Source organism: Misgurnus anguillicaudatus, chromosome 17 (assembly GCF_027580225.2).
Source record: "Misgurnus anguillicaudatus chromosome 17, ASM2758022v2, whole genome shotgun sequence".
In the NCBI taxonomy this organism is placed as follows: domain Eukaryota; kingdom Metazoa; phylum Chordata; class Actinopteri; order Cypriniformes; family Cobitidae; genus Misgurnus; species Misgurnus anguillicaudatus.
Window position 1 is genome coordinate 14,624,498 of NC_073353.2, and position 19,880 is coordinate 14,644,377.

The window sequence follows — 19,880 nt, forward strand, 5'->3', positions numbered from 1 at the left end:
ATAGTTCAATTCTATTGACAAACAAATAAGATAAATTTTAATTTATAACATAGACTATTTAGTGATCCAGTTATATGGAACATACAATGACAAATGACAATACTATTTAGTATGGATTGGCTGATATAATGCTGAAATTTGTTATAGTCTAATAAAGTTTAATAAAACAGGTGTAGACCATGGAAATTAAACTTTTTAATTAATTAAACTTTTTCCTTACACAACATTTACTTTAGTTACTAAAAATATTTTGACACAGATAACCACTATCCACCGACCATGTTGAACAGGTTGGGTGAATTTAAAATGACCTTATATTGATTGATATCGACCTAACCAATCACTCGCCCACATAGAACCTGCACTTATCAGAATTGACCTGTCATTCATGAAGTTTCTCCACCCCTTGAGTGTCGATTTATGTAATACGTTAAATCATTTAAGCGACCGTAGGATTTTTAGGTATGTTTTTAATGGCATTACAGAAAGAATGCAGGCAACTTCAGAAACGTCTACAAATGTCACATAGACCTGTTCAGCTGAGCCGACCAATTATGTTTGTATGAATAATCTTGCGACGTCTCCATCCTTAACTTTAATACTTTCTCTTTGATGCAAGTTTTGCTGGCTTTTGTACAAATCATTTTAAAAACAAAATCCATCCTGATTTGATGTCTTTGATTTGGGTTCCAAAAGTCTGGTTATCAGAGGTCACCTCATCTTCAAAGTCTAGTTTCTTAGTAACTTTATCCAGGAATCACCTCACGTGAACTTCTGTGGAACGTCTCAATTAATGAGCAGATGTTTTCACGGTCGAGCAGTCTCACTGTCTGACATAAAGTAATTCTTTCCCCTGACTGAAACTGAGTCATGAGACAGTGTCATGAGGGACTTAGACAGCACTGGAGTCTTAATAAAGTCTGAATCCTCCCTGTAGAATAAAACCTCTCTCTCTCTCTCTATCCATTTCTGCTGTATCTCTCGCATCCCCCCAAATCTCCCACAGGCCGTAACCTCCATCTGTTTCCTTTAGACATGCTGTGCCCCATCTCTCTAAGTGTCAAAGGTCACACCATCTCAAGACCTCTATAATATTCCCCAAAAGTGAGATGGGTGTAACGTAAACAGGCCTGTTAGCTAATGCAGAGTGACTTCACATTAAGGGCCTTCTTTAGCACGTCTAATGGAGGGGTGAAGAGGATTAGCAGGTCACACTCTTACCTCTTACACCAACACGGAGTTAATTTGCTCCAGATCCTTCGTCATACGGATTTCACAGCGCTAATCTGACCTCTGGTCTGTTATTGGAGAATTCTTCCGTATACTTGTTTTTGTTCTGGATTGTTTTGTTTAGACTGCAGGTGATAATATGAGACCGTATTAGTTATGGAGCGAATTTTCTTTTGGTTTCCATCGGATGAGAAACCAGCAGCAGCCGTACCCGCTATGATTTATCATTTAGTTATCATTGTGAATTGTCATACATTATAAAGGGAAACAGAAGAATATCAGTCCTTCGGGTTAAAATATGAGCAGTCTGTTTTCAGGCAAGCACAAAATATATTATCAAATCCATCATACTGTACATACAGAGTACGAGCTGTTCCCCTCTGGTCCATGGTCTGTTTCAATCAAAATGCTAAATAACATGCAGTGGTAACACTGGAGAAAATCTGGGAGATATATCCTTTTTTTAGATTTCCAGATGGGTTTGCATAATATTTTTTGGAGTTGTGATGTTTTTCATTTACATATTTTCATTTTTTCAATTGTTTGTGTTGCTGTGATGACTTTTATTGTGATTCAGCGTTTAAAACGATTTATATAATGATTTGTAGAGTAGCGATATTGTTTATCTTTGTTTATAAAACGGTTAGTTCCAATCCTTGATTCTGATTGGTCAATAGGTGTGCTTTATTCATGATAAAACACTGCTATGACCGCTTCACCCAACGGTTCTATTTAATATCACTGGACCCTTAGCAACACCCTTAGCAACACATAAACATATAATGAGACAAAGTCTGAGAACAGTTTGTTGTTTTTATTTGAACTTTCATGTTGTTGTTCGCAGTCAGGGACTATTTTTTCTAGCGGAAGGAATGCTTTTATTGATTTAAGTTCATGAAAGTTGCACTCATTTTTTTTTACTTTAATATTGTGTAGTAACCGTTTTATAAAAGCAATAAGGTACTCGAGGCAAGTGCTGCATCGTGAATAAGTAACGGCTGAAGGGGTTGCAGGCACTCGGCTTTCGTCGTGCCTAACAACGCCCTTCAGCCGTTACTTATTCACGATACAGCATCGCCTCTCGTACCTTATTGCTTACATATGGCGTCTAAAACATATCTTCTACTTATTTTAGATTTACTTACAAATATCTTAAGTAGGGATGTCACGGTAACAAAAATCTAGTAGTCGGTACCAATACCGGTACTCGGTACAAAATTCTATGTTTGATAGCAACAAAAAGGGATTCCTGTGTGCTCGTATGAGGCGCTCTTCCTCTTTCTTACCTCTTGTGGAGCGACAAATACACACATGCGTATATGCTGCCGTCATTAGTACAGGAAGAGTTTTGCAACCTCTGTACCTCCGGTACCAGAGAAAGCAAGTACCATCATGTTTAAAAAAAAAAATGATATCGACTTGGTACCGAAGTATAGGTTCTCGTGACATCCCTAATCTTAAGTGTTCACTTAGTAATTACCCTTGAATACTAAAGTATTACCTGCTATGCATTGCTACAAAGTTCTTAAGTCCAATTTTCACTTAAAAACGTAGGGGACTATACGAGATCCCTTATCGTCACGTGATGGCTGGTTTTATGGTTATTTAAGAAAAGGAAGTATCAACACGCATTTCTAACGATGAAAATAAGTTTGAATTACTTTTATACATGGGGTACCTAACAGTCTGTTATTTGCGATGTTTCATTGTACACAAATCCACCGTCTGTTGAGCTGCGTGCGTTGATTTGTTTACGCTGTGAGATATTGTTACTATTTTGTTTTGGCAGAGACTACCGTAAAATACTTAGTAAAAACACTTAGGTAAGGGTGACAGTTAAGACCTTTGTTGCAACACTCTTAAAGAAATCCTTTACCTCAGGGATTTTTCTCCCTCAGGGAAACCCTCACTTAAGGAGTCTCATGCAACCGGGCACTGATCTTCCTGTTGTTGTATAATGCAAATCGGCATGACTTTGCAATGTGACCAGTGAAGGACAGCTGATCATCAAAGATTACTCTAAGGTCTCTGGCAATTTTTGATGGTTTTATGCTTTTATTGCCAAGTTGAATAGTGAGGTCGTGCTGTACCTTGTGGTGTGCCGGAAATACAAAAAAAATTAACAAGCAGGTATGCCTCAGCTAGTATAGTTTATCCAAGCTGAGATGTCTTCTAGACAGGCTGTAATGCATGTTGCTACAGTGGGATCATCCGGGTGAAATGAGAAGTAAATCTCTGTGTCATCAGCATAACAGTGGTAAGAGAAGCCATGCGTCTGTATTATAGGTTATTAGGATGTTGTATAGATCGAGAAATTGAGTGGTCCAAGCACTGATCCCTGAGGTACCCCAGTGTCCATCTGGTTGGGACAAGGCACCCCTCATTGACACCCTGAAGGATCTATCAAAGAGGAAGTATTTGAACCATGGGAGAGGAGTATCTGTGATCCCTAGCGATGAGAGCGTCTGTGAGAGAAGGGTTCATTGTGGGTTCCATACATTTTGAGGGTGCATTTTAAGAGGCTTTGAATTGGGACAGACTAAGTAGCCTTCAGTCATGCTGCTACAACGCAATCGGTCTTGGAATGCATAATTTTGAGGTTGTAATTGGGACACAGCTTATAAATCAAAAAAGTAATGAACATTTGACTGAAAAGTTCTTTGGGGAACAAAAAATGGTTATCCTAATTCACAATTTTGTCATCCAAATGAGGTATTTGTAAGTAAATATAAAAATGCCTTTTAGTTTTTATTTTTACTTCTCTCTGGTACATGAGTGCTTTATTGTGTTTTAAATGAACGTACAACATGCACAATATGAATTGTGGAATTAAAAATTATACATTTATCTTTGAGAATTGTTTTATTTGCAGTGGTTCCCTGCAAGTCTTAACATGCAATATGTTAATATATCATAATATTCAAGTCGGCTAAGTTGCAAAATGTATGTGTCGTTGTAAAATGTTAAAGCGGACCTAAAATATGATTTTAAACACTTCTGCCATAATGTGAACCTCGTGACAGCCGAGGCATGTAAAAGTTTTAGTATTGTGTAAATTCATAAACGGGCAGATTATTATAGCTCCTGCTGTGAGTTGGCTGTCAGTAACAACAGATGAATATTCAGACTCCAAAATTCAAGCCGTGCTCCTCAGATGGGATATCACGTCACTGCTGTCAGTTCAGTGCAGACACAATAACCCGCTGTCCATCCATCTTGAGGGTCAGAGACGCGACTCCCATCATTTGTTCATGACTCTGCTGTGGGCTGCGGTATATTTTGCAGCACTGCAATGCGTGAATGTGTAATATAGGCTCGTGTTCGGTGCTCCGGGGTAATGGATTAATACTTTCGCCTGCCATTCCTGCTCCTGCTTTATGAGTTTCTTTAGTCTGAAAGTCTTTATCACTGCCAGCCAGAGCACCACTGTCTTGTGCTTTGGCAGGCTCTTTGTGTGTGCACATGATTTTTTGTACAAAGGTTGGGAGGCCAAAGGGATGACATAGAAGTTTTGAATAGGCAAAGGGTCTCAACATATACACAGTCAGTTGCCACATTGGTTTGGGATGCAGTGCCCCATTAAAACAATAAAAATGGAATTAGGGATCAAATTGTATGTAGTTCTCTTTGTATTTTGATTTATTTTTTGGTTCTCTCTCTCTCTCTCTCTCTTTCTCAGGGCTCTGGGCCTGCACATTCGAGGCGTGGAGGAAAACAGTCGCTCCAAAAGGGAAGGATTCTTTCAGGATGATGAGTGTATTGTCAAAATCAATGATTCTGAATTATTGGACAAATCTTTTTCACAGTAAGTCCTTACGCACAAAACCCACCTGCCTCCCTGCTCTTTCTCAATGTCCCTTTCCTTCTTTCCTGTATTTATACATTTTTTTAACCTTATCTTTAAGCGTCATGGTTGTTAAAACAGACGGCCTTCATGTTTCCATTGTTGTACCCTATTTACGCCTATCAGAAAAACACTCGACTTGCAGCATCAGCGGTCACGGTCATTTACAGTGGTCTTGCTGTCGGTCGGTTTGCTGCAGGTAGCAGATCTTTCCCCTTACACTGCATTACTGCAGGCTGTCATGCTGATTTGTGAAGAACACTTGACCCTCTAACAGCCGCCCATGTCGGTGGTTTTATTTTAATGCTAGGTTTGAAAGTACAGTGGACTGACTGCTATAATCATTTTAGTAAACAAGATCACTAGCAAATAACTGGAACCATTAAATGTTTATAGACATAGTATACGTTATCATTTTGTCATTCTTTTGTACATTACCAGTTCATTAGTATCAGTACGGCACTAATATTAAAAGTAACCATACTGGTGGGTCTACAGTAGGGCTGCACAACATAACAAAACTAGCCAAATATCGCAAATGTGCATATTCAGGGTGTCTGCGCGGTAGTAAAAAGAATCTACCAAAATTAAGGCCCTTGAAAGGTAGTAAAATGTAACAAACGCAATTTGACTTAGTGTAGTAATTTTTTTGCCTAATATTTGTGTCTCCATGTTTTAACTTCATCTAGCATAGTTTAAAAATATATACGGTGCTAGCAGGATCTGAGTGAGTCGGAGTTGATAGCAATGATGTCGAAGTAAACTGTGAGTTTTGTGATTTATAGCCTCTCAGCAACGCCAACAAGTTAGGGCTATGGTTAGGATAACTTAAGGGCTAGGGTTAAGATAAGGACAACTGAAACTTAACTTGACACTATAAAAAAATAATAAAAGACAATGAGCTCGTTTACATGCACACCAATAATGCGATTATAATGGGATTTTGACAATACTGCGATTATACCTTACCTCATGTAAACGCAATAATTCGATAAAAATAATGCGATTAAGCTCATAATCGCAGTAAGTATAACCGCATTAAAAGAGGTGGCGTACGCCGTTTATAATCGCAGTATGCGTCCATGTAAACGCTTTAATCGCATTTATACCACACTAACTGAAGTGCGCGTGTGTTTTAGTCACGCACCTTAACCACAGATTCGTTTAAAACCTTACATTAGGAAGTTTTACATGAACTCTGCCAACACGACTCGCTGACAGCAGTTTGCCTTCATTCAGAAACAGCTCAAATATCACGACAGCAGTGTATAAAACCTTTAAGGGACATTATAACAATAATTATAACGATAAATATATTAGTGACCACATCATAATGATAACTTCATGCTAATTCGCTCAACGAGCGCGGCATTACCTTATATTGGAATTTTTTGTGATAAAAACTTTTTTGCAATTGTTTACATGTCACTGAATATGTACATATGCTGTACTTGTTGCATTTACACAGCGGGAAACCAGCAAATGTCCTCAACTCGCTGCGTTTCGCGTAACTAAACAATGAATGTAGTAGTTTGTGTAATAATATCTTACCTTTTGGCGTAGTCAGTGTGGTAGAAAAATTTCACAGCAACTGCATCAGCGCTGGATACCTGAGGTAATTTTATGTTACAAACCTCAGCAATGAATGAGCTTTCTACTGCATTTTAAGTGCGCATGCACTTCAAGTTAAAATAGATTTGATTGGCTGTCAATAATTTATCGTTCATAATGTGCCAAAATCGCTATAGTTATAGTTGTTGTGTGAAATCTTCTTTTATCTTTAATATAAAACGATTTTTAAAACTATATTTTTATATCTTTTTAATGTGAACGCCCTTTACAGGCACTGTCATATTTATATCTTCATCACGGCACCGGATAATAAAAAATACATCTATAACAACGTGTTTGTCATTTAACGTAAGTAAATTAAAACAGTGGACCATATATGTGAGTGAGTTTATCATTTGTGCTCTGCATTGGGCTATGTGTGAATAATCCGAAAATAAAAACTGCATGTAAACCGGAGTGAAGAGGTTAGCTCCAGTCATGTAAACATCTTACTGCGATTAAGACCTTACTTGCATTATTGGAAATAATCACATTATTGGTGTGCATGTAAACGAGCTGAATGACAATACTTAATGATCACAATTAAACATTAGTGTACCCAATATGTACGATGGGTGTGACAGTGTCATACTTATACCTAATAGTAAGTAGTAAGTGGTGCTTTGCGTACCCCTCCTATCCCCGCACATCCCCCCAAAAAAGGCTGCTGCTTGATGTCGTGTTGGCAGTAAAACATATTGTGGAGGTGGTAAAAAAGGTTGTAAAAGGTAGTAAACTCATCTCTATGATTTCTGCGTATACCCTAATATTGCAATATGCATAACACAATGGCTTCCAATAACTGAATGTTTTTATTACTTATTATGCACATGTTATGCAAAGACCACTTTTACAAGGTGATTGTACATAAATATGTTTGCATCGTGTGAACATAAAATCCACATTTTGCTTACCTCATGTAATCAGTTACATTATGCTGTTTTGATTCTCTTTTTAAAGGATTAGTCAATTTTCTTAAAAAAAATCGAGATAATTTACTCAAAATTTAATCCAAAATGTCTTTCTTTGTTCAGTCGAGAAGAAATTATGTTTTTTGAGGAAAACATTCCAGGATTTTTCTCATTTTAATGGACTTAAATGGACCCCAAAACTTAACAGTTTTAATGCATTTTAAAATTGCAGTTTCAACGATCCTAAACGAGGCATAAGGGTCTTATCTAGTGAAACAATTGTCATTTTTTGGCAAGGAAAATAAAAAAATATGCACTTTTAAACAACAACTTCCTCTGGCAGTGTGACGCGCAAGCACAACCTCACGTAATTGCGTAATGATGTCGAAAGGTCACGTGTTACATATATAAAACGCATATTTGCTGACCATTTTAAGCAATAAACTGACACAAAGACATTAATTAGTATCATTCCACATACAACAACGTCGGAACGGTCCTCTTTCAACACACTTGTAAACATATTTTAAGTGCATATTTTTTATTTTTCTTGCCAAAAATGACAATCATTTGCTTGATAAGACCCTTATGCCTCATTTGGGATCATTTAGAGCCTGCAATTTTAAACTGCATTAAAACTGTTAAGTGTTGGGGTCCATTAAAGTCCATTAAAATTAGAAAAATTCATAAAAATGAGGAATTTTTTACTTAAAAAACATAATTTCTTCTCGACTGAACAAAGACAGACATCAACATTTTGGATGACATGATAGTGAGTAAATTATCTGGATATTTTTTTAAGAAAATACTAATCCTTTAATGTGACATCACACTGAGAAAGCCCCGCCCACGGCCACAGACTTACCAGTTAATTTTTCCCAAAAGCGTGTTTGTTGCGACTAAATATACTATTGTCCCAGACTGTATTTACAGGAATCAGATCTATTTTTAACCAAAACACTCAGCGTCTCTTGGTAAGGGAGTGATCTCATTTGCATTTAAAGGTGCAGATCTGTAAACCACGTTTTTTTTTTGCGCCCACCCAAATAGGGGCATTTTGGACTATAACAAATGTTCTGTGGGGTATTTTAAGACAGACCATTCTTAGCACACCTGAGACTTATATTACATCTTGTAAAAATGCGCATAATATGTGCCATTTAAAGTCATGTAGAAAGAATGTGAGACATAACATGCATATTTTTTATGTAGTTTAAATAGATTTTTACAAACTTAAAGCATCATTGTATTGCATATTGAATATCACATTATTTAGAAAGTTCCCGCATATCTCACTTTTCTTCAATGTCATGCAGCTCTATAGTAGTCTACCATGTTTGCTTGTGTTGCTTGACTTGATTCGCCTCCGACTGACTGACAACTGCTTTCGTACATTCAGATGCGTATTTGTAAGCATCCTCTTTGAAGAACACTTATTCAGAGATACAGACGCATGAGTGATCTGTCAAATGCACTTCTTGTTAAAAATGTGCGTCTTGCCAAGTTATATGAATGTAAACAGCTGGTTTGTATTAACAGATGAAAAAATATCTGATTTGTGTCAAAATACTGTAACAGCCTAACCTGCCATTGTGTGTTATATTGTTAATATGAATTAATATTAGATGTGTAACTTAATTAACTGATCAATCATTGCATTTTGTTCGTATTTATTTTTTAAATATCTAATATTAAATAAATAATGTAGTAATATTGAATAATCATGAAATATTACTGGTGTTAGTATCGACTACATTTTTTTATATCATGACATTGTTGATGTGATGAATGTAAATGCTGTCTACCCGTGCACCTGTTCACTCATTATACAGATGTGCATGTATACATTACGCATAAGTTATATACACTTTGTTAACAAGAATTACTCTCATCCAGTTGAAGGTTATATTAATCTTATAAACCGTGTGATGAATGGACGCTTTTAAAATGAAATCAGTCAGCCAAAAATGAAGTAGGGGGGATTGCTTTGTCATTTGTAATACGTAGGACTTATTAGTCATAACCCCAATTATGTTGTCAGAATGAATGTCAGACTGGGTTTTATCTAAAGCAAGACTATTCAGTATAATCATTTCCACCTTTTTTAATTTTCCAGGCTCGTTTCATCACACAGCCTTTAAATAATTGCAGCTTAATTGTTATTGCTTTTCTATTTCCAGTGTCTCTTATCTCTCCCGCTCTCTCTCTTTCTCTCTTTTACCAGAGCACAGGAAATATTTCGCCAAGCCATGCGTTCACCCAATATTCGTTTAGAAGTCATACCAGTCATTAATAAAGATCGCTACGAGAAGGGTCTGATCAGTCACCTTTTCAACTCACAAAACCGTGACGCATCAACACGGACCAAAGATCCTCCGCCGTTGAAGGTGAAGCCCATTGTGCGGCCCACGGAGATGTCCTCGGGATGGCAAGCCGAGCTCCAAGAGTCTAGCAGCAGTCTAGAGAGTCACTCTCTAGGATCTTCATTACCCCTCAGCATCTCGCCCGTCCCCAGGAGCAAGAATAGTGAGAGTCCCCTTCTAAAAAAGAACGTAGGACCATCACTTCTGCAAAACCAGTTCAAAAAGAGCGGAAAGAGAATCAGAATCGACCTAAAGAAAGGTAACCCGTGTGAAAGATGTCACATCATACACTTGAAGGGATATTCCACTTTTTTTGAAAATATGCAAATTTTCCAGCTCCCCTAGAGTTAAACATTTGATTCTTACCATTTTGGAATTCATTCAGCTGATCTGGCGCTAGCACTTTTAGTATAGCTTAGCACAATCCATTGAATCTGATTAGACCATTAGCATCGTGCTAAAATAACCAAAGAGTTTTAATATATTTTCCTATTTAAAACTTGACTCTTCTGTAGTTACATCGTGTACTAAGACCGACGGAAAATTAAAAGTTGCGATTTTCTAGGCAGATATGGTTAAGACTATACTCTCATTCTGGCGTAATAATCAAGGCTTTGCCGATGCAAAGCAGGCATAGTGATATTTCGCACTAACCGAAAATAGTCCCCTGCTATTGAAAATAATCAAGGGGACTATTTTCGGTAGTAACAATATCGAAACTCTTTGGTTATTTTTTAGCGCAATGCTAATGGTCTAATCAGATTCAATGGATTATGCTAACCTAAATGGTAGCGCCAGACCCGAAGATCGGCTGAATGGATTTCAAAACGGTAAGAAACAAACATTTAACTCTAGGGGAGCTGGAAAATTAGCATATTTTTTAAAAAAGTGGAATGTCCCCTTAAGGGATAGTTCAACCAAAAATGAAAATTTTGTGATTATTTACTCACCCTGTATGGATTGTTGAACACATTATTGTTGAAAAGAAGATATTTTGATAAATGGTGGTAAGCACACAGTTGGTGATACCCATTGACTTCCATAGTAGGAATAACAAATACTATGGACGTCAGTGGGGACCATCAACTGTGTGCTTACCCAACGCTATCTCATGGCAATTCTAATTAGTATGAATTCGTGGTGACATTTGTAAATTTTTGTACGATTTGCTTTTGCCCCCGTGACAATGAGGATAGGGTTGGGTTTTTTTTTTTTTGATAAAAAATATGTTTTTGTAGTACAATTCACTTCGTATGAATTTGGACAAATTTGTAAAATACATACAAATTCTCGTGAGATTATTATCAAAATATATCAGTTTATGTTCAATTGTGATGTGTAGATATCATCAATTATCCACATATCTCAGTTTGTGTTTTAGTACATAAAAATCTTTTATTGAAATAGAAATACAAGCAAAATCCTTTAGGATAAATGTACTTCCTCTTAAAATGCTTCTCTCTGTACTTTACTCAAGCAATGGTCAACTCTGTGGCTTTGGCAGTTTGGCTGAATGGATGAAGCTGTAATTTCAGCCTGCAAAGTCTATTAAGTTCTTATTGATCCAACTATTAATGATGATATAAATTCATCGCTGGTACAAAAAGTGCTGACCGTACAACGATTGTGCAAAATGATGAGCATAAAACGCAGCGGCTTGGCTCGCTGTTCTGCAGACTGGCTTCAATTTATATGGTCCCCTATAGTCTGATACGCAGCACATTAAAGAACAGCCACTGCCCCTCGGGCAGTCTAATCTTTAGTTTTTTCATTCTACGTCCTGTCCATCATTTTTTTCCCTAAGCCCCGTCAGATACAGGAGTGGAAATATCCCCCCTAAAGACATGCTTCATGTCACACGAGGGGGTATTGCCTGTTCTCTAATCTACCTATCAGTCACCGTGACAGCATCAAGACCACCGTGAGAAGCAATATGCACGGGTCAAGGCGGCAGTGAGGTTTAAATGGACCACCGCCTTTGTTAGAGAGCAGAGCACTTCTTTAATATCTCCTTTTGTCTGGGCTAAAAGAGAAGTAGAATTGTTTTGTCCAATGCTTGTTTTTTAACCATTGAGAATTACTTTTTACATCGAACAGTTCTTGAACTTCAGGTGCACTGTATTTGTGTAAATGTTAACCTTTAAGATCAATGCAAAAGGTATTTTTATACGGCTAATGATCTGTTGTTGCTCAGTGTGTTGTTTAAAGTGTTTATGAAAGGAAATGGCATATGATTTGTACCATTATCTCGCTCGCTTTCATTTAAATAGCATACAAATGAACTAGCTCTTTTATTCATATTCATGCACTCGGTATCTATTTTTGTCTGTTCTTTTCACTCTGGTTCTTTGAGATGTGCTCATATGTGAAATCTAACTTCAATTTCTGAAGCTAGACGGCTCTAATCTCACTTTCCCACAAGGATGGCCTTTATCAGCCTGACATTCCCTGACAGACTTCAGACAGACCCACCCATATGTATACAGTCTATAACGGAGAAGTGCCTGAGACAGTCCAACACATCTGTTTTTCTGTTCTTTCTCACGAGGCTTTCACATGTGGATATGTCTGTATGTGTGATTTAAGCTAAGTGTTTGATTTAATTTTACATCCAAGTATTTACTGGAACTAAATTAAACTAGTAGCCTCTCATAATTATCAATGCACGGTCAAAAAAAAATTGTCACCTCTCTGTCACTGGGGGGCAGTAACCTTTCAAAAAGTGCATGTTTGCATCTAAAAAGTTTATAATATTAGTATATCAGAGGTGTGGTCAAGCCGGTGCGCAACGCTTTGCTACGGTTTCCGGGTTGAACGAAATTTAGTTTTTTTTGGAATCTGTGTTTGAAATATATTTTCTCTTGTTTGGTGGTTGTGTCAAAAATGCCATCCCTCATTAGCAGCAACGTGGTATAAACCACGAGGTATTAAAGAGACAACTCGCACAATGGGTCCAAGTAAAGTCGTTTACAAATGTGTTATCTTTTATTATGGACAGCAAGAGCAGTGCCTTTAACATTGAGCCTATTTTACAGTATTAAATGCGTATTTATAACGATTTCATCAGGCTCTGAAAATGCTTCAGAAACAATACAAAGAATGGCCTTTTCAGCTGCCATAGTTGCAACTCTTGCGTCATCAGAACAGGGTGTTCAACGCACCACCTTTTCTGTATTAAAACTGTTGTGCAAGTTTTGTCGAGGCTGAACACAGCACAGAGGTACATATTTGTAGCGAAGAAGGCATACTAGTATCTGAAAGGCACATATTGGTACCCAATATATCTATATTTCTGTACCTAAATGGTACATATTAGGGCCTTTTTAAAGGGTACAACCCACTGATCTATATAAATGACTGAATTGCGCATAGAATGCTTAACGTAAAAGCGAGAGGTGAAGCCAGCGCAGAGTTCGAGTGGCCATCTTGATATGCCCAACTGGCAGAGGGCGTCATTGACTTCCATTCAAAATCATGATCTAAATTCACCTGGTTTACAGTGTATCAGTCACACAAGATAAATTTAGTTCACCCAAAAATGAAAATTCTGTCATAATTTAGACACTCTCATGTTTTTACAACCCTGTATTAATTTCTTTCCGTTCGTGAGCCTCATTTACTTCCACAGTAGGAAAAAATACTGTGGAGGTGAATGGGGGTCACGAACGGTTCAACTACCAACATTTCTCGAAATATCTTCCTTCGGGTTCATCAGAACAAAGGAATTTATGAAGGTTTGTGACAACATGAGAGTTAGTGAATGATAACACAATTTTCATTTTTGAGTGAACTTTAATTCTGGTGTTATTTGCAATGTTTATGTTTTTTTTTCGGGCAGGATAAGGGATTTATAAAAAAATATATAGGTGAGTGTTTACGCTGCATTCTGTTAATGACACGGGTATAAATAAAGTTTTTTGACTACACGGTCAGTGTTATTTCTTTGAATAAGTTTAGGTAACTTGATTACAAAACGAGCAAATTATGCATACACATACGGTACAAAGCATGATTATTTATAGGGATGCACCGATAGGATTTTTTTGGGCCGATACCGATTTAAACAGACAACTTCTGGCCGATGCCGATATTAAACAGTTGTATACAATACTATACAGTTGGTCTATTAGCTACTTTATTTCTGCATCAAATAATTTTTACTGAACATGGATTGGATCGAATTAACATTCAACTGACTAACATAATAAGAGAGGCACAAATTAAGCTAAAACAAATATAAGACGACAGCATGACAACCTTCAAAGGTGGTTTTTGCTATTCAGCATTTATTTTATTAACAACATTTACTATTTTTTTTTACATATAATGGATTTCTTTATGCAGTTATTAATAAACAATCGGTATCGGCCTTTCTCGTGCTATTGCCGATATGCCGATGGTTTCAAATTCATCAAAAATCAGCCGATAAATATTGGCGGCCGATACATCGGTGCATCACTAATTATTTATTTCGATTTCAGAATGAGCACGTTTGTCATTAATAATATGCTGCGGTCTGTCCGCTGATCTGATACTGTAATGAAGATGAATGTATTGTAACTTACCATTTAAAAAACAAAATATACAACTTTCAGTAAATAGCTATGTACATGCTTAGGACGTTCGCGTCGTAATAATGTACAGGGTAACTTCAGATATAAAAACGGAGACTAGTAAAGTGATGTTTTATCAATAAAATCTGATAACGTCCATTGATTTAACAGAATGTTTGGGCATACCAACATTGCGGCACAGTGGCTTCACAATTGTAACGTCATGCGCAATCCAGTCATTTATATAGATCAGTGGTACAACCCCATTGACAGCTTGGGTCCTTTTCTGACAGTGAACTTGCATCCATGCATATACTTGAAGGAATTTATGCTTAAAGGTGCAGTGTGTAAATTTTAGCAGCATCTAGCAGTGAGATTGTGAATTGCAACCAATGGCTCAGTCTGCTGTTCACAGAAATGCATAGAAAAGCTCCTGTAGTAGCCGCAGGACCAACATGTTGTTATCTAAGACCAAATACAGTAGTGACAAAATGTGCTCTGTAGAACAGTTGATCCATTTAGGGCTACTGTAGAAACATGGTGGCACAAAATGGCGACTTCCATGTAAGGAGACCCTCAGTGTGTGTAGATAAAACGTCTTATCCTAAGGTAATAAATACATAACAGTTTATTATATAAGGTCTTTATATACTACTGATGATATAGTTATGGATATTATATTGCATTTCTGTTATTTGATCCTTATAAAAGTTACACCCTGCACTTTTAAGATAAGGACATTTTGTAAAATAAGGTATTTGTACTCGGGAACAAGGCAAAATACTAAGAAATTTATAATTTTATATAATTTTAAAAATTATTATTATTATTTGCATAATTGCATTGCAGGAAGTGTTGTAGTCCTACATGATGTCACTTCTAAAGCTTTAAATAATTACATTGAATTATATAAACTTTAAAATGAATGTGAATGAGCTATTTTTAAATGATTTTTAAATACAGTACAACATTTTGAGTACTTGCGTCCCAATCTGTAGGTCCTGAAGGACTGGGCTTCACGGTTGTGACCAGAGATTCTTCAGTGCATGGACCCGGGCCCATCCTGGTCAAAAACATCCTACCCAGAGGCGCTGCAGTCAAAGATGGCCGCCTGCAGTCAGGTGACAGGATCCTGGAAGTGAGTCTCCTCGCTAAAGTTACAGAAGATGGAGTATTAGCAACCATTGAATCAATCTTGGAACATTTCCGTACGATTAGATGAAAATATACACAATGATTTTTTTATTATGTTTTATTCTAATGCGGGTGGTGAATTAAATTTACTTTTTGCTAAAGATCTGAGAAGTCTAATGCCAATGTAACATTCCTTATGGTGTCTTTTAAAACCAAGTGTTAAATGTATGTCCAGGTTAACGGTGTGGACATTGCGGGTCATACACAAGAGGAACTGGTGGCCATGTTACGCAGTACTAAACAAGGTGACAGTGTCTGTCTAGTTGTGGCCAGACAAGAAGACATGTTCCTGCCACGGGAACTGGTAAGAGTCCCATAATGCACCTTCTTCTATTTGCTGCTAATAAATTGTTCTTAAACCTCTTCCTGTCTGAATCTTTTCCTTCTTTTCCTGTGCACGATTTACCCAAAACACTTCATAGAATCATCATATGACAAATGGGACACATTGTGACCTTGTAGATTTTATAGGCATGTACAAGTAATGGCTGTCACAAGTCTGCAAGGCCACAAGTTCCCATCAAGTGTCCCATTTGGGACAGGGCTTTCTGTACTTCATTTCTTTTTCTCAATGTATTTATGTGAGTTTAAATGCTCTCCAGTAGTAGGAGTAGTTAAAGGGACACTTCACCCATTTGCATTAAGCTTTATATAGTTAGAACCCCAGTCATGTTTTTGAATGGTCGTGCATCATTTCCTCAGTTTCCCCTGAGACAGGAGAAATACACATTTCAGTGTAGCACTTCCTTCTTTCAATGATGTAAAAATCATCATTTTGCATCATTGAAAGAAGGAAGTCCAATATCTTTGTTGAGGGAGTGAGACTACAAACACCATTTTCTCTGTCAAATAGGCACCAAATTCTAAATGAATGTTACATTTTGACTACAAATATGACACACTTTCAATAAAGATTAATGTTTCTACGGGTGAAATGCTCCTTTAAGCAGACATTTTATCCAGAGCGACTGAAGGTGCAGTTATAACAGGGACAATCCTGCTGTGATAATCTGGGGTTGTGTGTTGATGTCACATGAATTGTTCCTTGTGGTGTTCAAACCACCAATCTTTTAGTTACCATCTTTAATCACTAAATCAAATTACCTCTACACAGTTTGGAAAATCTTATCAAATGACCGGACTTCATAAAAGGTCTTTGTATGGCAGAGTCCGTTCTTCAGAACAACAGGAAATGTAGTGACACATTATTTAGGTCATCTGCAGTGATATAATATGTCCCTTTGTCATGCCTCCAAAAATCTCAAAAGCCCCAACGGTTCTGTTTGCTGTCTTATCCTGGGAAGGTCACAGTCACGCTGTAGGTCCTTAAACCTTGAGGACGGGAAGTCCTGAGTTTCCTGCTTTTGTCTCAACCCCTGTGGGATGTGTAAGTATGCTAGCCTTTGTCTATAAAGGTGTCCGGACTTCTTCACCTATCACTCTCTATTTGTTTTTGTTTCTTTTTGTCTGTTTGATATCTTTCCTGATGAACCCCGCGACCCACACGCCCAGCCGACGAATTGACGGCCTCTTTCCAAACATACTTGCGCATACCCTTCTGCCCACCTTGTAGTCTGACTTCCTGCTCTTATCCCAGCTTGTTGATTCAGCGTTGGATAGGAAGTGCTGCAGGAGGTCGGGCGCTCCTAGAGGAAGTGCCGGAGCATGCAGGGCTGTGTGCAGTCAGGGACTATGACTGCACAGCTGTCTGCTGGTTTTTCCTGTATCTCTCTCTTTTTCAGCGCAATGCCCAACACTCCACAGATGATCCAAATTCTGTCCGACTCAGCGCTTTCTGCAAATAACCAACCTCTGAGAACCATCCGTGTTTGACTATTGAGATAGTAATGTCACACAAACACTGTGAGCCAAAGTATATCCTCCATTGTAAACATCTTTCTTGTATTAATTTTGACAAATTTAATTTCAACTTTAAATTTGCACGCAATATATACAGGAAGTTCGCATGTTGTCTTGGATAAACATTTTAACGTTACAAATCTCTGGAAAACAAAGCAGGGTTTAGAAACTCTAAATGCAAAATACTTATAGCTGCAGTCCGCAACTTTTGACTCTCTGTTGCCATCTTTGTTTGAAACATAAAATTGCAGGTTACTTTACATACATATCTTTGTGGATCGAAGTCAAACTGACATTATGTACAAAGATACAACCAACAGTTCAAATGATAAATTATTGCTATAAGCTTATTGTTGTGAATTAGGGTATGGAGAGTTGTTTTAAATACTTTTTCAAATGTACCTGCTTAATAACTGTATTTTTATTTGTTGAGGGTTTTTTACACAAAGCGTTTATTCGCATAGCATTCATCAATCAATATTACTCGGTGGATATAAAGTTGGGTCATGAAAATCTTTTGCTTGAGTTCAATTGCGAAAGACACAATTGAGTTGAATATCTTCTTTGCGGCAATCGTGCCTCCCAACTTGCATCATTCACATTGCGAATTCGTGTCTATTCGCATCTTTGCATTGACTTTGCAGATTGTTAAATTTGTTTTATATATACTTTTGTTTAAAAAATTTACAGTAAAAATTAGGGGTGTAACGGTTCACGGTAAAGAATCGAATCGTCCCGTTATCCTCCCACGGTTCGGGACGTGCTTCGCGGTGCACCGTGTTTGATTCGACCACGGATTTCTAATATAGAAAAACAACACATTAAACCGCTAATGTATGGTTCTGAATAAGCTACGCGTGTGTTTACGTGAGAGTTATCTGTACAATTAACTCGTAATATGCAAATCTGTTGCCAACCTCAAAGTTCCTTCTCACGTGTTGGTGCGCGTGCGTGCGTGTGTGTGTGTGTGTGTTGCGGACCATTTAGAGCTGCAAGCGAAGGAGAAAAGCCGCTAATAGAGGCACTGTCAGCTTCATTTAAGTCTACTGCAGCAGCGATGCTCAAGAAAACGTGGACAAAACTGTAAAATTCGCGAGTGCCGTATGCCCAAGGCAAGTCGCTTGCTCCGTCATCACCAGGGTGTTGTTCATAGCACGCGATCACAGGTAAAACTGAAACAGCACACATTGCCTTCTGTGTTTAAATGTTAACAAACTGATCTTCTTGCGAAAAAACTTGAAGATAGTGGCATAGAATATACAAAGTAACTCGGTGTTCTAAGCTATTTTATGTTCATTTTGAAGTGCACTGTATGTTGGTTCATGTAGTATAATAATGCAATAATGCTCTTAAGTAAAAATTATTTTGGCAGAGGTTAAAAACGGCTTAGGTGTTAATTTTTGTAAAGAAGCCTGTTGTGACCAAAGTGTTGGGTGTTTGTAATCCAATAAATTATTTTATTTTATTTACATTTGACAATTGCCTTTTTGTACCCATAAACATAGACACACCGAAACGTACTGACACCGTAACCCTAGAACCATGATACGCACCGAACTGTGAGTAATTTTAACCGTTACACCCCTAGTAAAAATATTACATACATAACCCTCAATTGACCAATTTCGGTAATTAGAATCGAATATTACTATTAGTAAACGATGTGTTTAAAGGTGCTGAGATTGTGAATTGCAACCAACGGCTCAGTCCACAGCTTACCCCTTCCTTTCAAAACACATAGAGAAGTTACGGTAGCCCCCACAGGACAAACAAGTCATCAGCTGAGATAATGTAGTGAGGAAACACACTCTATAGAGCAGTTTGTCCATTTAGGGCTACTGTAGAAATGACTTCCATGTAAGTATGTATGTAGATAAAATGTATGTAGATAAAACAGCTCATTCTAAGGTAATAAAACAATATGGTTTATTATGTTAGGTCTAAATTACAACACTGAAAATAGTTATTGCATTTCTGTCAAGAGTTCCTCCTAAAAGTTGCACAGTTCACTTTTAATATCTACTAACACTTTATTGTGATGACATTCTACTGATTATAAGTATTTTAACAGCTACATGTCAGCTTATTCTACTAACCCTAACTGCGTACTAATACAATAATGCAAATTAGTTGACATGTAGTTGCAAAAAATCTTAAAAAGTCATTGGAAAGTTAATCATCGTTACTATGATGGAGATACAGACAGTAGAATGCATCGAAATAAAGTATAACTTTTATCACATATTTATTTCCTACACATTACAAAATAGCCTGCGCCTTTAAACTCTCCTATTTATTGTGTTAAATGATAACA

At 37.3% G+C, this 19,880-nt stretch overlaps 1 protein-coding gene across 4 annotated transcripts in view; it reads left to right on the forward strand.

The window, feature by feature from the left end:
• pard3bb (par-3 family cell polarity regulator beta b) overlaps positions 1-19,880 on the forward strand; it is a 441,444-nt gene that overhangs the window by 193,437 nt on the left and 228,127 nt on the right. For all 4 annotated transcript variants that reach the window (XM_055215428.2, XM_055215427.2, XM_055215429.2 and 1 more), the window contains 4 exons: positions 4,910-5,035; positions 9,821-10,218; positions 15,511-15,650; positions 15,882-16,010. In XM_055215428.2, the coding sequence (XP_055071403.2) occupies positions 4,910-5,035; positions 9,821-10,218; positions 15,511-15,650; positions 15,882-16,010 (793 nt within the window). The remainder of the gene's footprint in view (positions 1-4,909; positions 5,036-9,820; positions 10,219-15,510; positions 15,651-15,881; positions 16,011-19,880) is intronic.